The sequence below is a fragment of the Penicillium nucicola genome, assembly GCF_028828085.1.
Source record: "Penicillium nucicola strain IBT 29836 chromosome Unknown utg000001l, whole genome shotgun sequence".
NCBI classification, from domain to species: domain Eukaryota; kingdom Fungi; phylum Ascomycota; class Eurotiomycetes; order Eurotiales; family Aspergillaceae; genus Penicillium; species Penicillium nucicola.
Window position 1 is genome coordinate 3,980,107 of NW_026643125.1, and position 20,815 is coordinate 4,000,921.

The 20,815-nt window shown below is 49.9% G+C and overlaps 6 protein-coding genes across 6 annotated transcripts; 3 read left to right on the forward strand and 3 right to left on the reverse strand.

Moving 5' to 3' along the window:
- Nucleotides 1-97: 97 nt before the first annotated feature.
- On the forward strand, nucleotides 98-1,646 carry N7511_001508 (uncharacterized protein; the record flags this gene model as incomplete). The annotated part of the gene is made up of 2 exons (XM_057123933.1): nucleotides 98-301; nucleotides 369-1,646. 2 exons carry the CDS (start codon nucleotides 98-100, stop codon nucleotides 1,644-1,646), a joined length of 1,482 nt encoding a protein of 493 aa, XP_056989666.1.
- A 1,107-nt stretch (nucleotides 1,647-2,753) lies between these two features.
- N7511_001509 (uncharacterized protein) lies at nucleotides 2,754-5,864 on the reverse strand (the record flags this gene model as incomplete). Its single annotated transcript, XM_057123934.1, has 3 exons — nucleotides 2,754-5,372; nucleotides 5,451-5,549; nucleotides 5,619-5,864. 3 exons carry the CDS (start codon nucleotides 5,862-5,864, stop codon nucleotides 2,754-2,756), a joined length of 2,964 nt encoding a protein of 987 aa, XP_056989667.1.
- Nucleotides 5,865-7,344: 1,480 nt separating this feature from the next.
- On the reverse strand, nucleotides 7,345-8,760 carry N7511_001510 (uncharacterized protein; the record flags this gene model as incomplete). Its single annotated transcript, XM_057123935.1, has 1 exon — nucleotides 7,345-8,760. The coding sequence occupies one exon, from the start codon at nucleotides 8,758-8,760 to the stop codon at nucleotides 7,345-7,347; it is 1,416 nt and encodes a 471-aa protein (XP_056989668.1).
- A 2,642-nt stretch (nucleotides 8,761-11,402) lies between these two features.
- Nucleotides 11,403-12,296, forward strand: N7511_001511 (uncharacterized protein; the record flags this gene model as incomplete). The annotated part of the gene is made up of 3 exons (XM_057123936.1): nucleotides 11,403-11,647; nucleotides 11,702-11,969; nucleotides 12,024-12,296. The coding sequence occupies 3 exons, from the start codon at nucleotides 11,403-11,405 to the stop codon at nucleotides 12,294-12,296; spliced, it is 786 nt and encodes a 261-aa protein (XP_056989669.1).
- A 1,111-nt stretch (nucleotides 12,297-13,407) lies between these two features.
- Nucleotides 13,408-18,261, forward strand: N7511_001512 (BTB domain and ankyrin repeat protein; the record flags this gene model as incomplete). The annotated part of the gene is made up of 1 exon (XM_057123937.1): nucleotides 13,408-18,261. One exon carries the CDS (start codon nucleotides 13,408-13,410, stop codon nucleotides 18,259-18,261), a length of 4,854 nt encoding a protein of 1,617 aa, XP_056989670.1.
- Nucleotides 18,262-18,730: 469 nt separating this feature from the next.
- N7511_001513 (cytochrome P450) lies at nucleotides 18,731-20,483 on the reverse strand (the record flags this gene model as incomplete). The annotated part of the gene is made up of 4 exons (XM_057123938.1): nucleotides 18,731-18,787; nucleotides 18,846-19,943; nucleotides 20,012-20,209; nucleotides 20,265-20,483. The coding sequence occupies 4 exons, from the start codon at nucleotides 20,481-20,483 to the stop codon at nucleotides 18,731-18,733; spliced, it is 1,572 nt and encodes a 523-aa protein (XP_056989671.1).
- Nucleotides 20,484-20,815: the final 332 nt, after the last annotated feature.

Below are 20,815 nucleotides of genomic sequence, written 5' to 3' on the forward strand. Positions count from 1 at the left end.
CTCCTTTTTTCCCTCTTTTTCTTTCCGGTTTCCCACTAGTGGGAAGTGTGAATGTTTATCTTATAATTCGTGCGCATCGCCTTCGTTTTCTTCCGCAATGATGGAAAAGCATCGATATTACGATGTGCCCGGGGACACATATCCCCTACACCTCCTAGACGACACCAAGTTCAATCGGGACTGTGTAAGCTGGTGCATGCGCTTTAATGATGTGTTGGACGCCGAGATATTACGAGATTCCTTGTCGGAACTATTGGACATGGGCAATTGGAGGAAGTTGGGTGGTCGACTCCGAACAAAGGTATATACTCCCACTGGCTTCTCTCCCTCTCTCTCTCTCCTTTCTATCATTCTCATCAACTTCACAGGCTAATAGAAAACAGCCCAACGGCAAACTGGAAATCCATGTCCCATATGAATTCACCCACGACAATCCAGCCGTGGCATTCACCCACGACACCTTCGACATGAGAATCGAAGAACACCCCGTGGTGGCACGCATGCCACAGCCAACAAGAGGCCCCTCGACACAGCCAATCAGCACCAATGACTTCCGCTCATTCGCAGCAAGCCCGTACCACCCACTGACGCTGGAAGAAATGATCCACCAGAACGCGCCGCCGATCTTTCTCCACGTCACGTCCTTCAAAGACGCGACGCTCGTCGCTCTCAGCTGGCCGCACGTCCTCATCGACGAGATGGCCCATGCCGAGCTGCTGCGCGCGTGGTCGTTGATCCTGGCCGGCAGGGAAGAAGATGTCCCGGACGTGCTGGGCGTGCAGAGGGATGTGCTGGATGGGGTTGGCGCGTCTGATGAGGCGGGCCGCGGCCTTGACCAGAAACGGCTGAAGGGCATGGCCAAGACGAAGGTTTTGTCGCGGAATCTCTGGGAGAGGGTGTTTAATCCTTCTTGGGAGATGCGCGCTATCTTCTTGCCGAAGGAGGCGTTTGCCAGACTGCGGTTGCGCATCACGCGCGAGATCGAGAGTTCATATCCTGGTGGTGGGGCTGTGCCCTCTGTCAGTGATGGGGATGTTCTCACTGCTTGGATTACGAGGGCGATGACTGCTTCGTTGCCGAAGCCTCGGCCGATTACGATTTTGACCTTTTCAAATGCGAGGTTTCGACTTCCGAGCTTGTTTGATGACGAAGGGGTTTATTTGCAGAACTTGATGCTGGGCGTTTATACGTTTCTTTCGGTGGATATGGCGAGGGGCCCGCTTGGGCCGATTGCGCTCAGTCATCGGAAACATCTGGACGATCAGAATTCGGAGGCGCAGACAAAGAGTTTGTTGAATTCTTGGAGGCATGATATTGAGTCGACCGGCAGTCCAAGTTTGTTCTATGGCGAGCCTCAAGGGTCGGTCATGCTGGTGAACAACCTCAACAAGGCGGAGCTGATCAAAGCTGCCAAGTTTGGGCCTGCTGTCATCAAGCAGGGTGACGAGGTGACGGCCAGGAAGAATCCTCCTGGGAGGATGGTCACATACTATATTCACAGTCTTGGCTCGACGTGGAATGCGTTGAATTGTCTGTGGATGCTTGGGAAGGATCATGGCGGGAATTATTGTCTTCAAGCCAATCTGCTGCCTAAGGCCTGGGCGGCGATTGAGGAGGATATACGGGATATGTCTATAATTATTTGAGTGTACTAATACCCTGGCGTTTGGTTTTGGTTTATCATTCTCTTCTTGGTTGGTTGTGGCAACATTGCGCTCTGTTGATCAATATTTTGTAATTACATACAAGTTACCCATAGATATGATAGATGAGTGTTGAATCTTATGAGAATTCTAATGGAATGCAACAAGAAGACTCTTGAAAGGAGGACGTTTTACCCTTCGACTCAAAAGCAACGCTACTTATGGTGTTAGACTTTTATATCAACAAAGACGAGTTGAAGACCCACAGGACAACAGATCCACTCAAGCATGCATGACGAGGAAATTGGACGAGTTTCTTGCCTGGCAGCCTGCATGTGCAGTGATCAAATGAGATCTATGGAGTGCGTCCACTGCAAGATCTGCGGCAGATCAGCCCTAGCAATTTCTTAGCATTGGCCAAAGATCCTGCTTGGTAGATCCCCAACTGTAGGGTGCCTTTCAATGTGTTGAACATATGCAGCACTTGCTACCACAACTGGCAACTCATACCTTCTGTTGGTTACCTCAAGGTGCATTACAAGTTAACAATCGAAACATAGTTACTGATGTTGCGTACCCGTTTTTACTTATTCAAAAAAGTCCACTTCAGTTCATCAAATTCAACAAATTGGAAGTAACACATTGGACTCAAAAATCTAGCCCTAAAGGCACAGAGTTAGACAAGAGCACAGATCACAGGCAAGTCCCAGATAATCATCAAGTCATGTCAATCATGTAGAAGCTGCCACGATCACTTTGCAAGTAATCGTGAAGAATCCAAAAAAGAACAAACAGAAAGCAGAAACACATGGCACCATGTTAACTCCAAATTCGAAAAAAAGACACGAAACAATCAAAAATACTCTCTATGCACATTGCAGTAATCAATCTGTAAGCTGGAGACCAGTCTATGACAGCAGCCGACGCGCGCAAAACAACAAAGCATTTTAAAGGCAGGAAGATGAGAGTCGATGAGAGAAAAAGGGCTAGAACGGGAGGTAGTAGAAGGCAAAGCGGCTGAAGTGAAGATCAAAAGAAGTGAAGGGGATAGTCAAACATGATGACAGTGAGATTCATAGATAGATCTTGGCATCGAAGCAGATATTAAGATCACCAGATATGGAAGTTAGGAAGCCCAGCTCCCCGTCTCCCACTGCCACGTCTAGAACCTCCGGTGGAATCGGCACCGCCATGGTTACCACGATTCTCCTCCAAGCTGCGGCGTGAGGCGCCAAAGTCGCTCATGGCGAAAAGAAGAGGTTCATCATCTTCTGGTGCTTGGGATGAGAAGGTTCGTCCTGTTCCAGGGCGCTGCATTGAGCCACGGCGGATTTCCATGGTTGAGTTTCCACTGTTGCTTCCGCTGGCGTTGCCATCGCGGTCTTGATCGCGCTCGACTAGATGCGGTGGGATGTTGGCACCTCGGGCTAGACTGCTGGATGCAGAGCTTAGTGAGTGGCCGCCGGAGTTTCCGCGGCCGCGAGAGCTGGCGAAGCGAGGCTGGTAAAGATGGGGATTCGAGGAAGCCGAGGCTCCTGTTGGTCCAGACATCTGGCTGCGAAGGGAGGCACTGTCTCGGTATGGACCAGCTGTAGACGCAGAGGGTGCACTTCGGTCTTCGATGGAGCACTGCCGGTCCTTCTGAGAATCATAAGTGGTGGTGTCTGGGCTGACATATTCGTTCTGTGGCTGGGTGGCCTCCGGGCTAACAGCTGGGCGGTCATCGGCCCCGAGACTGAGACTACGTAGACCGAATGGGAAGATATCATCATCGTCACCCGTGGCAGGGGCCCGGCGCTGAGCGGCAGAGCTCGAACGACGATAGGCAGGAGAGAAGACGCGGGGCGAGGTAGGAATGTCGATAGCACCAGCAGTAGAAGAAGGCCCCTGTGTACCCTCCATGCTTGGATGCTCTTGCAGTGGAGAGTCGTGCTCAATACGAGGTATCTGTCGGTGATCAATCTCGATATCATCGGCAACGCTATTGGAGCTCAAACGAGAACGGATAGCGGGAGTATGAGGAGTGTGGGGAGTGTGGGGAGAGATGGGCTTTCCGGGGGAAGATGCCGTGGAGACCGAAGTGCCTGAAACCATAGGCGGAACTCCCGATAGCTGTTTGCTTGAAGAGACCGAAGGGCGATGTCCTTGCATAGAAGCTGACATAGAATCCGACAAAACGTCGTTGGAGTCGCGCATGGCTCGGAAACGATTCAGAGCGAGTTGGGTAGACGAGAGTCTCTGGGTACCAGACTGAATAGATGCCGAGGTTGGAGACTTCAACAAATCCTTCTTGGAGTCTAGCATTTTGAGGAAGTCTGAAATATTCTCATCATCTGCATGGATAGACTCTGCGCTGGTTCCTGTAGCTTCTGCCAGAAGGCCTGATCCAGGTTGGGCATTAGACGAGGTAGCACTCGCTCTACCACTTGAATGATCATCGTCGAGTCGGTTTGCGCCTGCAGAAAGACGGCCTCGTCGGTGACTGAAAGAGCTGCTGTATCGCGAAATAGAAGGAGCTGTCTTGGGAGAGGCGGAGTTGGAGGATGAAATGGCTATCTCGGATGGAATGGAAAGAGGTCGTCGCGCAGAAGCGGCCGAAGAAGGGGGAGGCATGAAGCGTGAATCGGCAGATGTGCCAGTCTGCATGCGAGAGGACGTATTACGAGGAGAGACACCCAAGGGAGAGTCTGCAAGAGCTGGCGAGGCAGAAAGAGGAGGAGCTTTGAAAGGTTGGAAAGAAACAGAAGGGCGACGAGGAAAGCTTGACGCGCCACTCTCGCCGGCGATTTGCGCGGCTCGGCCAGCAGGCACCACTTTGGCAGGAGGCAGGAGCTTCTTTGGGGACTCAGTTGGAGAAGGCGATGTTGCCCCGGAGTCTCTGAGTGCTCGTAACGCGGAGATTGGACTTGCCCCCGTCGTTGGACCAACTTGATGGAACGTTGACAGACTTCCATATGCGCGTGTGCGGTCAGGATTCTCAACTGTCCGTCTTTCTACTGGTACAGATCCTACCTCCGGGTTGAGGCGATTCATATCTTCTGAAGGCAACGACGGACGGAAGATCTCGTCATCTGCCCCCATGAACCGCGAGCTCAACAAAGCCTCCGAATCATCGACGCGGAAGTCGCAGTTCGTGCGATACGCGACTTGCACTGAGAAAGGCCCTGCAGGTGACTCTGTGATACCAAAGTTGTAAGTGTCCACCACCTTTTCACTACCCTCGCTCAGAGGAGCCGTCAAATGATCGACAGATGTATCTCGGCGAGCGCTTGCATCTACCACTCGATACTTGATCTGAAGAGCTGGACTCCTCCGTGATTTCTTGTTGCGCTTGGAAAACCTCCACGCAGGCAAGAACTTGGAGTATGTGAACAATGATCTGAAGAGCACGATGCTTTTCTTGTACACAGTCGGCAATATCGAGCCCAAATCAGCTGGAGGCCTGCTCGTTGACTCCCCCAATTCGATCTTCCATCGTTCCAGAATGATCTCGTCGCTGTCTGACTGGTAAGGCTTCGCGTGACCTCGCAGTGCCGTGAGCGACTCCCGCACATCCCATCTCTTCCCATTCTCATCCAGAATGACCAGACTCTGGTTATTTGTGAGGCCTTTGGTGTCGAGGTAGGTTTCGATAACGAGGGGCGGCGGTCGGTTCTCTGTGGCGTCGCATGTTCTCCAAACTCGCAGGGGTTCTCTCAGAATATCGGTGTCCTCTAATTCGACATTGAACTAGACGAAATGAACAATCAGCGCCCGTTACTTCGGCTATGCATTGCCGCCCGAAAGGACTGATGAGGGGTTACCTACCCAGCGGTTCACTCTCGGAGAGTCGGAGCCCTTGGTGAACGATGGAGGGAGCGTAACACGCGAGTGCAAGATAATGAGAGCGGCCTTGGTGTGGTAATTCTGCAATGAACAAGATCAACGATCAGCCGGCGGCCCTTCTACGCCCGAGGGACGATCTGGGGATCCTACCGAGATTATCTGGTTCAACCGAGCCAGTGCCTCCTTGGCCGGAGCCGCATTCCTCGCCTGTTCAGGTTGAGATCCAGGCTCTATCCCTAGGCCCCTGGCTGAATTCAACCCCATATCCACGGTGGGGGAGCTTGGGGTGGAGTCTTGGTCTCGCAGGTCGTCCCGCGTTGTCGGTCTGGATGGGAACGATGGCGCCGACGACGGTACCGAAGAAGGCACCGCTGGTGTTCGGGGATGCTGATGCATGATGGGCCCTAGCGGTGTTAGCCATAAGGCGGATGAAGCATGATGGTTGTCGTTGCCTACCCTGACGGAGCGTTATCACCGGAATCTGTTATCAGGAGAACAATCGGGCAGCGATGGGTCCTGAGCTGCAGTCCATGCTAACAAACCCACGATACTAAAGTGAGGCGCTTAACGAATGAATACGCAGTATTGATGGGACTCCGGTCTAGGACCTTCGGAGCACGGTCTAGAGCTTCTCCGCATCAACAACAGATTCTGGGGAGGTGAGTCACAACGTGTAGAGGAGGGTTGGGGAGGATGAATATCGAAGGGGGAAATACGAGGAGAAGGTGTGAAGGTGTAAGTTAATAAGATAACCTCTGTGACGCACACCCGGTGACTCGATTTCCCGAACCGGGGGGCTCTTGCATATGTTATGTTCTGCACACCTTAAGCTCATTGTTCAGGGATAAGTTGCTGCTTGGTCTTTGATTTCTTATTTGGCATTATCTTCCATCTCAGCTTGTTTCTTTGCTGTGATAAAAACCCCCTTGTGTGTTCATAACATCATCCACTGTTCACGGGCATCCGCATCCGTTGCCTACTGATAAGCGGCTGATCTCCATGATGTGATCACCGCAGCTGATTTCGCTTCTAAATTTATGATTTGGAGAAATGTCAGGGATGTCGATGGTATGTGCAGGACGATGTTCCAGGTTATGTTTCATTTGTTACACTATGTCAAACACGTCATATTCTCTCATTCGTGACTGGGGAGCCTGACCTCCGCATTTTTGCTGATCTATAGACATCTCCAGATGCAGGGGTAGCATCCATAGCCCGCATTTCCTGAGTTTTCTTCGTGTGATCATCTTAGCTCGGAGACTCTCCTATTATCTTATTTGTCGGGGTTTATCCTTGCCTTTTATAGAAGTCTAGAGGCTTAAGTCTCGCCATATCTACAAAACCGTACCTTAAAAGCTATTCAGCCTCACCTTGATTTTCCCTTTTCACTGGTTTCGAAGTCTCTCCCCGACGCTCTTTCAACATGGACCTACCTCGGATTTCCCTTAGTCGAACCTCTGAAGGTCTACTTTCGTCACTCTCACCAGCCTGTACACACAACAAAAGATTCCGGGAAAGGGTTAAGAGATTAGCTGACTATTCACAGACACGCGCGTAAGAATCTCCGAACCCACATTACATCGACACATATTGTTACTATAGAAAATGAGGTATTCTGAAAATTAAAGTTATGACCAGTTTAAGACATGAGTAGATTATGTAAATCTCAAGATCAAGCCTTTGTTCAAGATGACGGCATGGAGTATGTCCTAAGCGGAGTATATCCGCGCATTATATACACATAGTGTCCCGCACAAGAGGATAAATAAAGGAGCTCCCGAGGTCGTTAAGAACGATGCTGCCTAAGACAGCACATATATTCCCCATCTCAGCTTAACTTGTTTGCACTCAGCCCACCATCAGCCCAGTGAGGGCATTATGTAGTAATAGTCTGAGCAAGCACCTGAGTATCACTCTTAACATTCGTATCCTGCTTACCAAGGTGGGCAAGTGCTTCAACAAGCTTCAGAAGAAGTGGCTCAAGTGCAACCCCTAGCGCAATGGGATTCAGAACACTCGACAGCTCAGTGTTTGCAGTGCAGCCACTAGCAACTTTGCCGGCAAACGCATTGGTCACAAACTGGAGAGCATCCGGGAGACCGATGAGCTCGGTCGTTGCGTGGCCTCCATTGGCATAAGTTGTGAACTTGACGTTCGCATTCCAGCCACACCAAGAATTGACCATTGTCGACGCATTGGAATACGGAATAATCTCATCTTGGGTTGCATGATAGACAAACACCGGTACTGTTGGGGTTTCAGCCTTGTTGACAGCCATGGTATTCTTGTCCATAACGGACTTGATGGTCGGCTCAGCGAGGAGACCCCGACCCAGGCTTTGGATATCGGTGCTTAGCAGTGACATTTCACCAAAGCTGAACAAATTCTCCACGGCGCAGTGTGTTGCGGCAAAATCGAGTTTCTCCCGGCCTGTGGCTGTCAAGATGCCATCGAGGACTGGGTTCAGCTCGGCGCCGTAGGCACTGGGTTTTGCAAGTCCAACCACGGCTGTAGGAAGGAAGCCAGCAAAAGCCGTGTCGTCAATGAAAACCAAAGTTCCTGTCAGATTCGATGGCGTACCACCCTGCACCCAGCCCTTGACGTTCAATTCTGGCGCGTAACTTGAGAGTAAGGATGCAGCCCAGCCGGTGGCTAGGGCACCGCCTGAATATCCAACGCCAACAACCATTGGGTTCTTGAGACCAAGGGTGTCTTTGAAGTTATTTACAGCACGGATACCATCCAAGACACCCATTCCCTCCAGGCGGCCTGGGCCAAATGCCGCATCAGGCCCCTCGTAGTCTGGGGATGCAACGGTATAACCAAGCAGGAGATACGCCTCTATGATGAGAGTCTCCACCGAAGAGATCAGATCAGTCTGCGGCGCACCAAGCTGGTAGCTATAGCTAGGGTTGCACTTGACCGCCGAGCTATCGTATGCCGTGTGGAAAGAGATAAACCGATCATTCTTAGCAATGAGCGGCTTGAAGATCGTTGTCACGGTTGCAATTGCCGAGCCATTGATAGCAGTGGTGCGATATAACACTTGATACGCTGTCACAGGATTGAGAAGAAAGCCGAAGAACGCAGCACTGATCTTTCTCTGGCGCAGAATTGCTCCAGGAGCTGAAGATTCAAAGCCAGCAGGAGGCTGGTAGAATGGATCGGTGCTAGGGTCCTGTGGAACAGCACGAATAGCCACATCCTCCACAGGAAGAGCTGCAGCAATTGACAGCAATGCGAATAAGCCCAGGAGGGCGAGGCGCACCATGCGAACAATTGACAAGGCCATCTTCTTGCTCTATCGAGAAGAGGCAAGGCAAGGCAAGAACGCTGGATGAAGAACTAACAGATGTGACTCGCTATGGATGCTATATAACGCACATTTGGTCGTAAATTTTGTGAATGTGATTGTAATCTTCTACCGAGGTCGGCCAAAGGGGCGCTGATCACTATTGGAGTCTTTATTGCAACCATCGGGCCAAGACAAGCATGTCTTATGCACTGAAAACCGTTTCGTTGGCGCTAGAACGAGTTTGAAATGGGTTTCCGGGACCCTCAAGCCACAATTCATGCTTGCAAACTCAGAAGAAGACACGAGCCGAGTGTATTCAGCTTAGCATGTGGATGGAAGACACAAAACACCCAGGCAGGAACAGAGGGCGTCTCCACCGTTCGAGGGGATCGGCGCCGACCCCGCCCCCATAAAGAGTCTGCTCCGTTGCTTCCGGGATCGACAAGAACTATCGGTTGGTCTTCGGGGAATTGTCTTCACGGTTCCTCTTTATTATGGGGTGGATGCAGTTGGTGCCTAGAATGAGTACTTGGCGCTGGGTTTTAGCCCTAAGTTATATTGGATATATCTGATATCCACTGAGCATTATTACGGGGGGGGGGGGGAAACAACCATCTAGTCTTAGAATAGTCAAGAGTATTCACGAGGCGTCAAATATGAATTGCACGCTTTGATGTTCATGTCTGGGGAATGTCCATTCTTCATTTTCCTACTCCCCAGAACTGGACTTGAGTATGCAGTAAGTTACGACAGGAAGATGTCTTGGCTATTTGGCAAAAGACACTTGCATGGCTCAATATGAGGTCTCATCTCTTTCCTGCAGTAGATCTTGAGATTTCGTCTGGGGAATACATCAGTCATGCCTCTTAGTGGGTGATTTTAGCTGCCTCGGGTGAATCTAGAAAAGGTCGAGGTCGATGGTAGCTGAATCCTTGGATATATGACCATCAAAACAGTGAAAAGAGGTGACGTTCAAGTGAAATGCGGGGCACAGTTAGCGCCAGTGTCCCTGGCGTTTAGGGCTACAGCGAATTGGTGAATATCTTGGGCATCATCCTTCCCATTTCTTCATCAAAAGCGGCAAGAGGTAAGCCTAGGAAGTGACAACACTGATATCCTGCATATTCAGGGCGCTATGCAGTTTGCTATAACTTACTTTGTGACGATGTGACCAAACGGGCATCATCGCCGGAGCCTCGCTGCCCAGGTGGGATACGTCGCGAATACGCCCCGACCCCCATGATGCAGGTTGACCATGAGTCCACCTGACCAGCGCTCGGAACCCGTCAATAAGGCTGTTGAAGCCTTCTTGCTCATCCTGCAAAGTTTCATTGAGATATTTCTCACCATGTTCACATGTGCGGGGCTAGGGTCACATTTTCCGTTGCTTGGCTTCACTGTCGTGTTAATATATTATCGTAAGATTTTGGGGTCTAGGGGCTTGTGGTTCCTTTTCTCCATAAAACTGATTTGTAATAAATGCCGACGTCTATGGGAGGGGTATATAGAGACCCTGAGGATGCGTATTCATCGTATAAGTTATAAGCCGAATATGTGGATGGTCTAAAATCATATCATCTCGCCAGTATTTCAATTTAAATCTTTCAATCGAGTTTTTTTTTCACTTGAATCATCTACCCTTCTGATCTGTTCATGTATCATAAATCCTTTAATGTCTTTAGGCCTTGGGAGGCGCTCGCCTCAAGTAATTTGTTGATTCTCCCTCAGGCTTTCTCATCTTTTGATCTGATGTCATGTTGGAACTTACTTCTCAACTGGGACTGATGATTTACCCTGATGTAATTTGGAAAATTCCTTTATCGGAGAGTGGCCACTCCCTTGATCCTTCCTTTAACGATGATCGCAAGGCAACGAAACCTGCATTTCATATGCACTCTACACTGCTATATGCTGTAACTTGTATGGTTAACCTCAAACGTTTCAGAGGGTCTATGTTTCTTCGTAGGGGCAATGTGATCAATGTTTCGGTTCATAAGTAATGGACAGATCCAACATTATGACTTGTCTAGTACTCCTATCGAAACAAAAGATATACAAAACTAAGAGATGGCCTGCAAACAACCTGGCTGAAGCTATATCTCTGCAGAATATCTCGGGATGCACTTCGGTTTCGGCTTGTATGCTCTTTTGGCAGGCCCCACTTGCCGCACTGTGTTTGGCGCACTCGGTATCGGGTTTGAATGAGGCTGTGGCGGGTGGCATATTTTATGGGTCCAGCGTCATGATTGAAGCTATGATTGACAGTAAAGTGGCAGTATAAGGGCCGAAAGTCCGTTCATTGGATATGGTCGGAGAAAATTTGACAGTGGGGCAGAGCTTGTATACCAAAATAAGCACTAAGCCCATGAGCCCCCCCAAAAATGATATACCTTTACCGTGACAACAGGGGGCTTATCTGAGCAGGAAAATGATCTGCCTCCATCTTTGCTTATAAAGGATTGGTTTTAGTTGAAAATAGCATTAGGGATTATGATCGGCGTTGAGAGAATGAAGTATTTAGGGACTTGCAATCGCCCTGTTCTGGGATTGTTCCTATAATCTCGCCTGGCGTGAATATCCATTCATTTCAAGTTTATTTTTCAAAAAAGCCGTTAAACGATTCATTTCTATCCGCTACGATGACAAATGCTTTGTCTGTAGCCGAACTAGCAATCTATATTGCCCTCGCCTTCCCAACGGTATACCTCATTATCAAACATGGACGCCAGGGCTTGCTTGGGTGGCTCTTCCTCTTCATTTTCTGCACTCTCCGAATAATTGGCAATGCATTGGCAATTAAACCCTCCAGTCCCACGGCAAGCATCATCGCTAGCGTAGGACTTTCTCCTCTCCTTCTCGGGGCCAGTGGTATCTTACACGAAGCGTGAGTCCACATAACTATCCCTGAAACGACTAAGCCATTAACTCAGGCTCATAGCCGCATCTATCGCATACTGGGTCTCAATCAAAAGCTTGAATGGGCACTAGCACTACTCTATCATATTTTCGTCGTTGGCGGTGTCGCTCTGACTGCAGCTGGATCTGCAAAGCTACAAAAGCATCAACAGCCGGTTGAAACGGCGGATGGCATAGTCAAAGCAGGGATTGCAATTTTGACCATCTGCTGGGCAGCATTAGTTGGTGGGATTGTTTTCTCATTTATCACGCCGGCGAGAACAAGCGCTGTAGGTCGCGCTGGAACAACAGTAAGCTCTCTGAATCTAAGTCGTATATAAAACCACTCACCTTTCACTTTCCAGTTGCTCACAACTCTTGCATTTGCTCTGGTTTGGATTGGCATTCGCGTCTTCTACAGTCTTGTCTACCTCTGCACCCAGAAGCAATATCTCAACCCGACTACTGGCTCGCTCGCTATCCGTCTCATTCTGGGATTCTTGGCTGAACTCATTGCAGCGATCTCCTTGATTGTTGCTGGGGTTGTGACGCAGGACGCATCTAGGAATTTCCGCGAAGACGGCGAGTTGCCCTCCACTCGCAAGTCTACTTCACCAGTATCGGTAGTGCAGAATTGAGGCGTTATTGTGATTTCTTCCAGCTGGATGGTGACCAATGAAATATATAGTTGTAGATGAATGTGAAAGAAGTATAGCTCTGCTTGTTTCATTGCAAGTAGCTGCCTAGCGGATGATACTAAGATCCAATACGTTACTTTCTATGCTTAGTCTATATGGGATCGGACAACATCTCCGGACTCCAGTTTGGAAAAGTGGCATACACAAACAAGATATAGAAGTAAGCCATCAACTAAGTTAACTTGCACATACGTTGAAGTATGCAGGGGGCATGAAAGCAGCCAAGGGACACTACGGACATGGAAGCGGGGGAAAGAGGGGAGATATGCACGTCAAAATGGCGTCGCGAGCACGGAGTTGAGACGTGAGGTTATACCCCTATCACTCCCCCACGGGCTCGCCCTGAATGATCCTCGCCTCTCCTCCGGGGGCATGGAGGGACGTGTGCGTCGTTATTGGTCAGTCAGATGTTGCAGAGGGCTCCAACGGCCTGTTGGACAATAGCCCCATTTCTATAGATGTAGGGATATCTATCTGCACGTAGACCATTCATATGATATAGATTGTAATGAAGACAACTTAATAGGTGATATGAATTGCAAAAGTGAGTTTAACCTGTTGAATTTATACTCCTAAAATAGTGTTGAATAATATGCCAAGTGGAATACATTCTTGAAGGTGTGCCGATCCTTGATTTTGTTCCCGAGGCCGCTATCGCCTACCCCGCGAGGTTCCACGATCCACGGATGACATCGAGCATCCGGATCTCTTGTCCCCAGTCAGCTCCTCTTCCAGCTTCTCTTCTTGAAACTACCCAGGTATAGGGAATCATTGCATCTTTTAAGACCTCTCCATCCATCCTCCTCGCCAGCACCGAATACCTACCCGTTTCGCCACACGCGCATACCCCGATCCCACAATCAATTTCGCGTCACCAAAATTCGCTATTGCCGGAACACTGCGCCAAAGCTCGAGTCGACTCATCCAGTGTCGACACTCCCTTTCTTTTTCTCCGAAGAATTCTCTTGTCACCCAGCCCCGTCGCGGTCCCTGACGGCGACGACCAGCTTGGGTCCGATAAGAGATTCGGCGCGTCGATCAATTCGGGCACATGAGTAACAAGCTTTGGGAGTTTTTCATACAAGATGATGTCGAGAGCTTCCAGCGATTCCTGGCGAATGCGACGTTCGCGGGACCGCGAGCTGCAGGCTCCGGAACGCCTGCAGTGGCCAACCTGTCAGCAAAGGGTGCGAGTCCTGGGGCAATGATCGCATCATCTCCAATCCCATCCAGAAGCAAGAAGAACCTGGGATCATCGCCTGGTACACCTGTGTCGGATAAGTCGCAACGCGGAGTCGTGAACTTGTCGCGCGCCGACGTGAATGCTCGGGACCATTACGGCCGCACATTGCTTCACCATGTTGCCTCTTCCTTGAAACCCACCGCCGCTAGCTTCGCACGTGCTTTATTGGAGGTTCCTTTCCTTGATATCTATGCGCAGGACTGGGAAAGCGGGTGGACCGCTTTGCATCGGGCTCTTTATGCTGGAAATGCCACAATTGCCCAGGCGCTTATGGCGCGCGACGTGCAAGACATGACGGATTTCAGCAAGGTTGGAATTTCAAGCCATCCGAGCGGTGGTCTGATTAAGATCAAGGATCGTGAGGGGTTCAGTCCGTTCGACGTCTTTGGCGCAACGATCACGACCCGTGATATCAAGCAGCTTTCGTCGCCCTGGCCAAGGTCGATGATCGATGACCTGGATAGCGACGCTGCATCGAATGCTGCATCAGCCTTCGGAGATCCCGGGGAAGATGACGCATATGCCACTAAGAGCGTCTTGAAGCCTCTCATGGATGTCTGTGCTGATGAAGTATTCACCCTCGGGAGTAACAAGAACCTTAATCTTGGTCTGGGCGATCAGGATGATCGACAGTTCCCAGAGAGGATATCTTTGAAGCGTCCTGAACATCTTCTGCACCGGTTCTATCGCGAATACCTGGAAGAACTGGAGCGCCTTGGGCTTGAAGATACCATCTCGGAGAGCGACTCGAAAGAGTTGCCTTCGTTGATCAGGAACAAACCTATGAAATATCAAAACATCATCATGTCCAAACTGCATACCGCCATCATTACGGATGACCCCGAGGCTAATCTGTTTATGTGTGGCTTCGGCCCAGGCGGACGCCTGGGAACAGGCGATGAAGTGACGCGATTCACCTTTGTTTGTATTGAAAATGGTGGGTTGGACGGAAAGAGGGTTGTTTCTGTTGCCTTGGGTCAAGATCATACCCTGGCAATCACAGAACACGGTGAAATCTTCAGCTGGGGCAGCAACAAGTACGGACAGCTCGGCTACGGACTTCCCAGAACCAATAACCGGAATGACGTCCCTGTGCAGTTGACACCCCGTCAGATCTTCAATCCATTCAAGAAGGAGAGCATTCTAGGTGCAGCAGCATCTTCTATTCATTCTGTTGTATTCAGTACTTCAGGTCTCTATACATTTGGCAAAAACGAAGGCCAGTTAGGTTTGGTCGATTCCGATGCCCGTTCTCTTGAAATTCAAACCACCCCACGGCGCGTCGGAGCATCTCTCTTTACTTGCCCGATCCAGATGGTTTCCGCGATTGATCGTGCTACGGCTGTTCTTCTACAGAACCATGAAGTCTGGGTGTTCTCATCCTATGGATACTCAAAGCTGTCGTTCCCTCTGGAAGTAAGCTCAAGATTCATCCGCGATAGCTTCATGGCCACTAGATATGATGGAGTTGCCAATCACATCGTGAAACTGACAAGCGGCGGAAACACAATATGTGCTTTATCCAGCTCTGGCGATGTTTTCACTGTTCAAGCCAATCAGTCCGAGAACTCCTCGACTTCTGCTTCCACCACCAATCCCGCCAAGATTCGCAATTCACTGGCGGCTCCTGTTCGGGCATGGTCTGTCAAGAAGTCCCACATGGCAGCGAGGGATGTCGATGTGGGACAAGATGGCTCTATCATCATTTGCACAACCTCTGGGTCTGCTTGGAGAAAAGAACGCCGTACACAAAAGAAAGAGGGCGCTTCGAAGGATTACAAGTTTGCTCGTATTCCTGGTCTCTCGCGAGCTGTGGCAGTACGCAGCAACGCCTTCGGGGCCTATGCTGTAGCTCAGCGTGACTGCGATGTCACCAAAGAACAGATTCACATTGAGCCCAGCAATCTTTGGAATGACATTTTGCCATTGTCTCCGTTCACAGCCCCTGAGTTGGAAGACGTGGATGCCATTTTGGAGGCAGATGATGTTCCTGCTGTACTTTCCTCCGGCAAAAGCATGCAACGAGCCATCTTGACATCCGCGGACATTGAAAATGAATTTCTACCTATCTGGTCTGAGGGGACTGTTTGGATGACTAGTTCCCTGTCCCAGGCTCGGATCCCCGTCCATGAATTTCTCCTGGCTGGCCGCAGTCCAGTGATCAGAAAGGCCCTGGAAGAGTTCCGGCAATCATATTATTCCTCCGTCTCAGATGTTTTCGATATCGAGTATGGGAAGGACGGACGTCCCCAGATTCGGATCCATGGTGTGGATTTCCTGGCCATCCTCAACGTGGTGTTTTTCCTCTACACAGATGGCATTCTTGATGTCTGGCATCTTGCAAGGAGTTCGCCTGCAAATGCGGCTCGTTACCGGCAGGTTCGCACGGAGGTTATGCGGGTTGCTATGCAACTCGGTTTGTCAGCCTTGGAACGCGCAGCGAGACTCATGATTGAACCCGAGAAGAGCTTGAAGATTGACATGGCTCATGCTATCAACCACTCCTCGTTCTTTGATAGCGCAGATGTGGTGGTCCAGCTCAAAGGGGATACTGTCAAAGTGCACAGTCAAGTTGTTTGCGAGAGATGCCCATTCTTCGACGTTCTTTTCAATGGCCGCGCAGGTGGAAAGTGGATAGAGTTGCGTAGATCGGACCCCACCCAAAAGGTGCATGTCGATCTAAAACACATTGATCGTTCCGTCTTTGACTTTGTGTTGCGCTATCTATATGCTGACACAGAAGACCGGCTATTCGATGAAGTTCGGATGAACGATGTTGAGGATTTCATTGACTTACTGATGGATGTCATGTTTGTGGCAAACGAACTCATGATCGACCGACTGTCTCAAATTTGCCAGAAGATGCTCGGTCGTTTTGTCACCACTCGCAACGTGTGCTACCTTCTCAACTCTGTCACGCCTTGCTATGTTACTGAATTTAAGGATGCTGCCTTGGAATACATCTGCCTCAATATGGAGGCTATGTTAGCCAACAGATATCTCCATGATCTGGACGACGTCCTCCTCCGCGAATTGGATCTGATATGTCATGAGAACCAGCTATCTTGTTGGCCCATTTCCCGTGGACGCAACTCCGAAGACTATATCCTCGAGAAATATCCTGAGATAGTCAGCTCCGTCGAGACAGACAAACAGCGACGCATCGATGCCATGGCCTTGCAGACTCGCCTCGATCGTCTCGAAGCGGATGACATTCGACCTCGGCAGACAGCCAATGAGAAGGTGTCTGCATCCCCATCAACTCGCAAAGGAAAGAACGCTCCTCCCAAAGAGTCGCCAAAGGCTAGTAGCAGTCCAATGCTCAAGCCAAGGCAATCAACAAGCGACCTTATGTTCCAGATGGATGATGAGGGCCCCATGACACCCGATCCAAAAGGTAAAGGTGCCATGCGTGGAGTCAGATTTAGAGATACCATTGCCGAAGACAGATCATATCCCGATTCACCAGCACTGGGAGCCAGCCTTCCAGAAGCCATGTCGTTGGGCGAGGGCAATTTCTTGGATGATCAAATGGGATCTCCACGAGAGATGTCCGTCACGCAATCTCCGTCTGAGGTTAGGGCAAGTGCTCTCGGCCAAAAGCGCGATGGATCATCGTCTGGCCCCTCATCCGCGCCATGGAGTCCTCCTACGATCTCGGGCTCCAAGAAGGATCTGAAGGACATCATGGGCGAAACGTCACAGTCTCGGGTATCAAACCTTACATTAGGCATGGCAGACCGACGTGAAAGCAGTGGAAACTTCACCCCAAAAATTTCCCAAAAGGAAAGAAAGAAAATGCAACAACAGCAAGCACAGGAACAGCTCGCTGCACAACAGAAGGCGAAAGACGCACCCTCAAACCCTTGGCAAAAGCCAGCAGCCCCGCCAGCAACGCCAGTCAAACTCAAATCTTTACCAGGCCAAAGTGTTCAGTCTCCCGAGCCCAGTAAATCAGCACAGAAATCCATGACAATGCGACAGACTGTATCTGGCACACCACCAACCAAGTCAAAGCCGATTGCAACACCCGTGCAGAGCCAGCGCCGCAGTATCTCAACCAGCTTACAGCCATCCAAACCCTCTCCATCGGGACCTTCCCCATCCCAGAATATCACATCACCTCAACCAGCAATTCAATCAATCCGCCACATCCCTCGTCCCGACCTCACAGGATCCCGCTCCCCATCTGGAGCTTCCTTTAACCTATCGACAATCCTACTCCAGCAACAAAGTGAAAAGGAAGCAATCCGCGAAGCAGCCACAGCAAAGCACAACATGCAAGAAATCCAAGCCGAGCAAGAATTCCAGCAATGGTGGGACCAGGAAAGCAAACGTGTCCAGGGTCTCATGGACCCTGAACCAACGGAACCTCGTCCTGGCAAGAGTGGACGTGGCGGTAAGGCACCAAGTACTCCGCGCAAGCGTCGTGGCCCCAAGAATACCAGTGGTGATGGGTCTGCCACGCCAGATCGACAGCGTCCGTCCGTTTCTGGATCTGAACATTTGACTTCCAAGACGAGTTCGAATGGTCCTACTCCGGCTCAGCCGCAAAGAGTTCCAAATGCAAGTCATGCTGGCGGTGGTGCGAGAGGTTCGAACCCCAATCCTCGGCGTGGAGGGCATGGAAGTCAACGTGGTAAAGGGAAGGATCGTGGTTAAGAGCATAGATTCTTCTCTTCCTGCTGTTTGATAATCATCTTCATACTCTGCTTCGGTGTCTATCTGTATAAGTCCTGGCAACCATCAACCACTTTGTTTAAAGATATGAAGTTGTGTACTTTTCCTCTTTTCGGGCTTCTCTCGGCTCTATTCATGACCAACACCTCGCTATTCATACCCCATGTTTTGAGAGATTTTACATATTTCCTGTCTTCCCTTGGTCGCCCTAAGATCTCTTTATTGGTTGCGTTTGACTGACAGTTGGCATTTAGAAGCCACTGTTAAATGCGATAGACTACTAGGATACATTACTTTTTTGTTTAATGAGTCCGATTCTGCAATGTAAACATCAATTGAATGTAATTCTTCTCTGCAGCCCTAATTTCCGAGCCTCTTGTACGATAACCCATTCACACTACAAAATAATCTCGAAACAATAACAAATCAACAACAACAAATCAACTCCATCCTATGACCGAACCTCCCAACGCACATTGGCAGGTTGAACAGGCCTCGAAAAGAGAGACTAAATCACAAGAGTCAGCCAAAACCCAATCAAATGTAGACAAAATCCAAATACGTACCGAGTAATCAGTATCAGGAACATCCTCCACCCCCTCAGGGTTAAAGAACCGAAATCTCCTAACCATGGTAGCAACAATAACCTCAAGATTAAGATACGCAAACTTCTCCCCAATACACCGATGTCTCCCAGCCCCAAATGGCAAATACGGGCTCCGAGTCCCCTTCGAAACAGCCCCATATCCATAATCAACGGTATCCGTCTCATCGACTTCCTCCTCAACTCGCTCCTCCCACCGATGCGGATCCCATTTCAACGGATCGCGGAAGTAGCGTGCATCACGCGCCGTCACGCCTGGGCTGGATAAAAGTGTATGCGAAGGCGGGATGATGAAGTCTGTTCCGGGGACTGGGAGGGGGTTCTTCACTTTGCGCATGAGGGTGTGGATGGAGGAGTGGATTCGCAAGGTTTCTTTGATGACGTTGTGGTGCAGTGGGAGTTTGTCTAGGTCTTTGTATGTCAGTGGTGGGAGGTCGGGGCCGAGGTTTTGGAGCTGTTCTTCGTAGAGCTTTTCTGTCATCATTGGGTTGCAGGCTAGGCGGAGGATTATCCAACAGCTGATTGCTGAGGAGGAGTGCTGGCCGGCCATAAGGAGGGTTATCATCATATGGGCTATTTCTTTGTCTGGGACTGGTGTGCCATCCCTGTAGATGCTTGCCATTAGGTTGGAGATCATGTCCGTTCCTTTTGTTTTGTCGGTTGTTGAGGCTGGATCTGGGCTTGGGTCGGTGTTAACACCAGCTTCTCGTCTCGCTTGAATAATTTCTAGGTAAACTTCTCGCATGCGTGCGTGAGCTACGTCTCGCTTGCGATTGTGTGGAAGCGGTGCCCAAGGTAGCATGAAGTTGATAGGTTGGAAGCCTAGGTCAAGGTCGTGGAAGAGTTCGGCGAATTCGGAAGTCAGTTTCGAGCGAACTTCTTCACCTTGTAGGGTGCGGGCTGCTGTAAAAGTTGTGATCTCTGCCATTGTCGCGGCTAGATCTATAATTCCGGATTGGCCTTTGAATTTGCCCGAGGACTTGATGTAGGAGGTCACTTCGTCGGCGATTTGGGGGACGTAGCATTTCAGAGCTGTTTGGCTTAGGCCGAATTTGATGAACTATTCCGGAGCATTCGTGGTTAGAACCATAAATCTAGATAAATATCTCGTGGATTGAGAATAAGTACCTTCTTTTGTTCCATGAGCTTGGAATTAGGGCAGTCATAGACAACACCACTCCCAAAGATGGGCGTAGTGAGCTTGCTGTAGATCTCTTCCGCGTTGACATCCTTAAGCTTTCCATTCAAAATAAACTCATTGCCGTCGACGCCTAGGTAGACAGTTGTCTTCTTTCCTAGCAGGATGAAAGTGAAGATATCCCCGTACTAATTGTCCGTGAGTTTGTGACATTGGGCATACACTTACGTATAGAACACTCACCTTTGCACGGGACGCAAAGAAGAACTGGTATGGGTCCATGCCATATGCAACAGTACTCCCAATAAAGGGAACCCAGTGAAAGACCACAGGAGGTTCTTTTCTACTGTAGAAGACGAGCTGATTGATCACATTGAGGATAATTGAGACCAGCAGAATTCCGGTGCTGTAGTAGGCAATTCGGAGGATCTGGCCGGCGACCAGCGGTATGGGATTGTCCATGACGAGAGAATAACAATAGACTTGATATTCATCTGCACAATAAACACCTCTGTTGACAAGTGATAGTTAGGGTTATGTAGGGCAAATCAGGAGGGCGGGATTGACCATTACTCATCCATCAGGCCACCTTGGGGCATGCGCACAACCCCGGATGTCGCATCAACCGAAAGGAATGAAAGGGGCCATTCGTAGGCAGCCAATTTGTTATGCAGGGGTAGACAAATGGTAGCAGAGGAATAAGTGGGCTCGGATAGCTGGCCCCGAGAGGTTCAGAGTGGGCTGAGGTTGGAATTACATTATATGGCATTGGCTCGCAGGTTAAGATATATTGA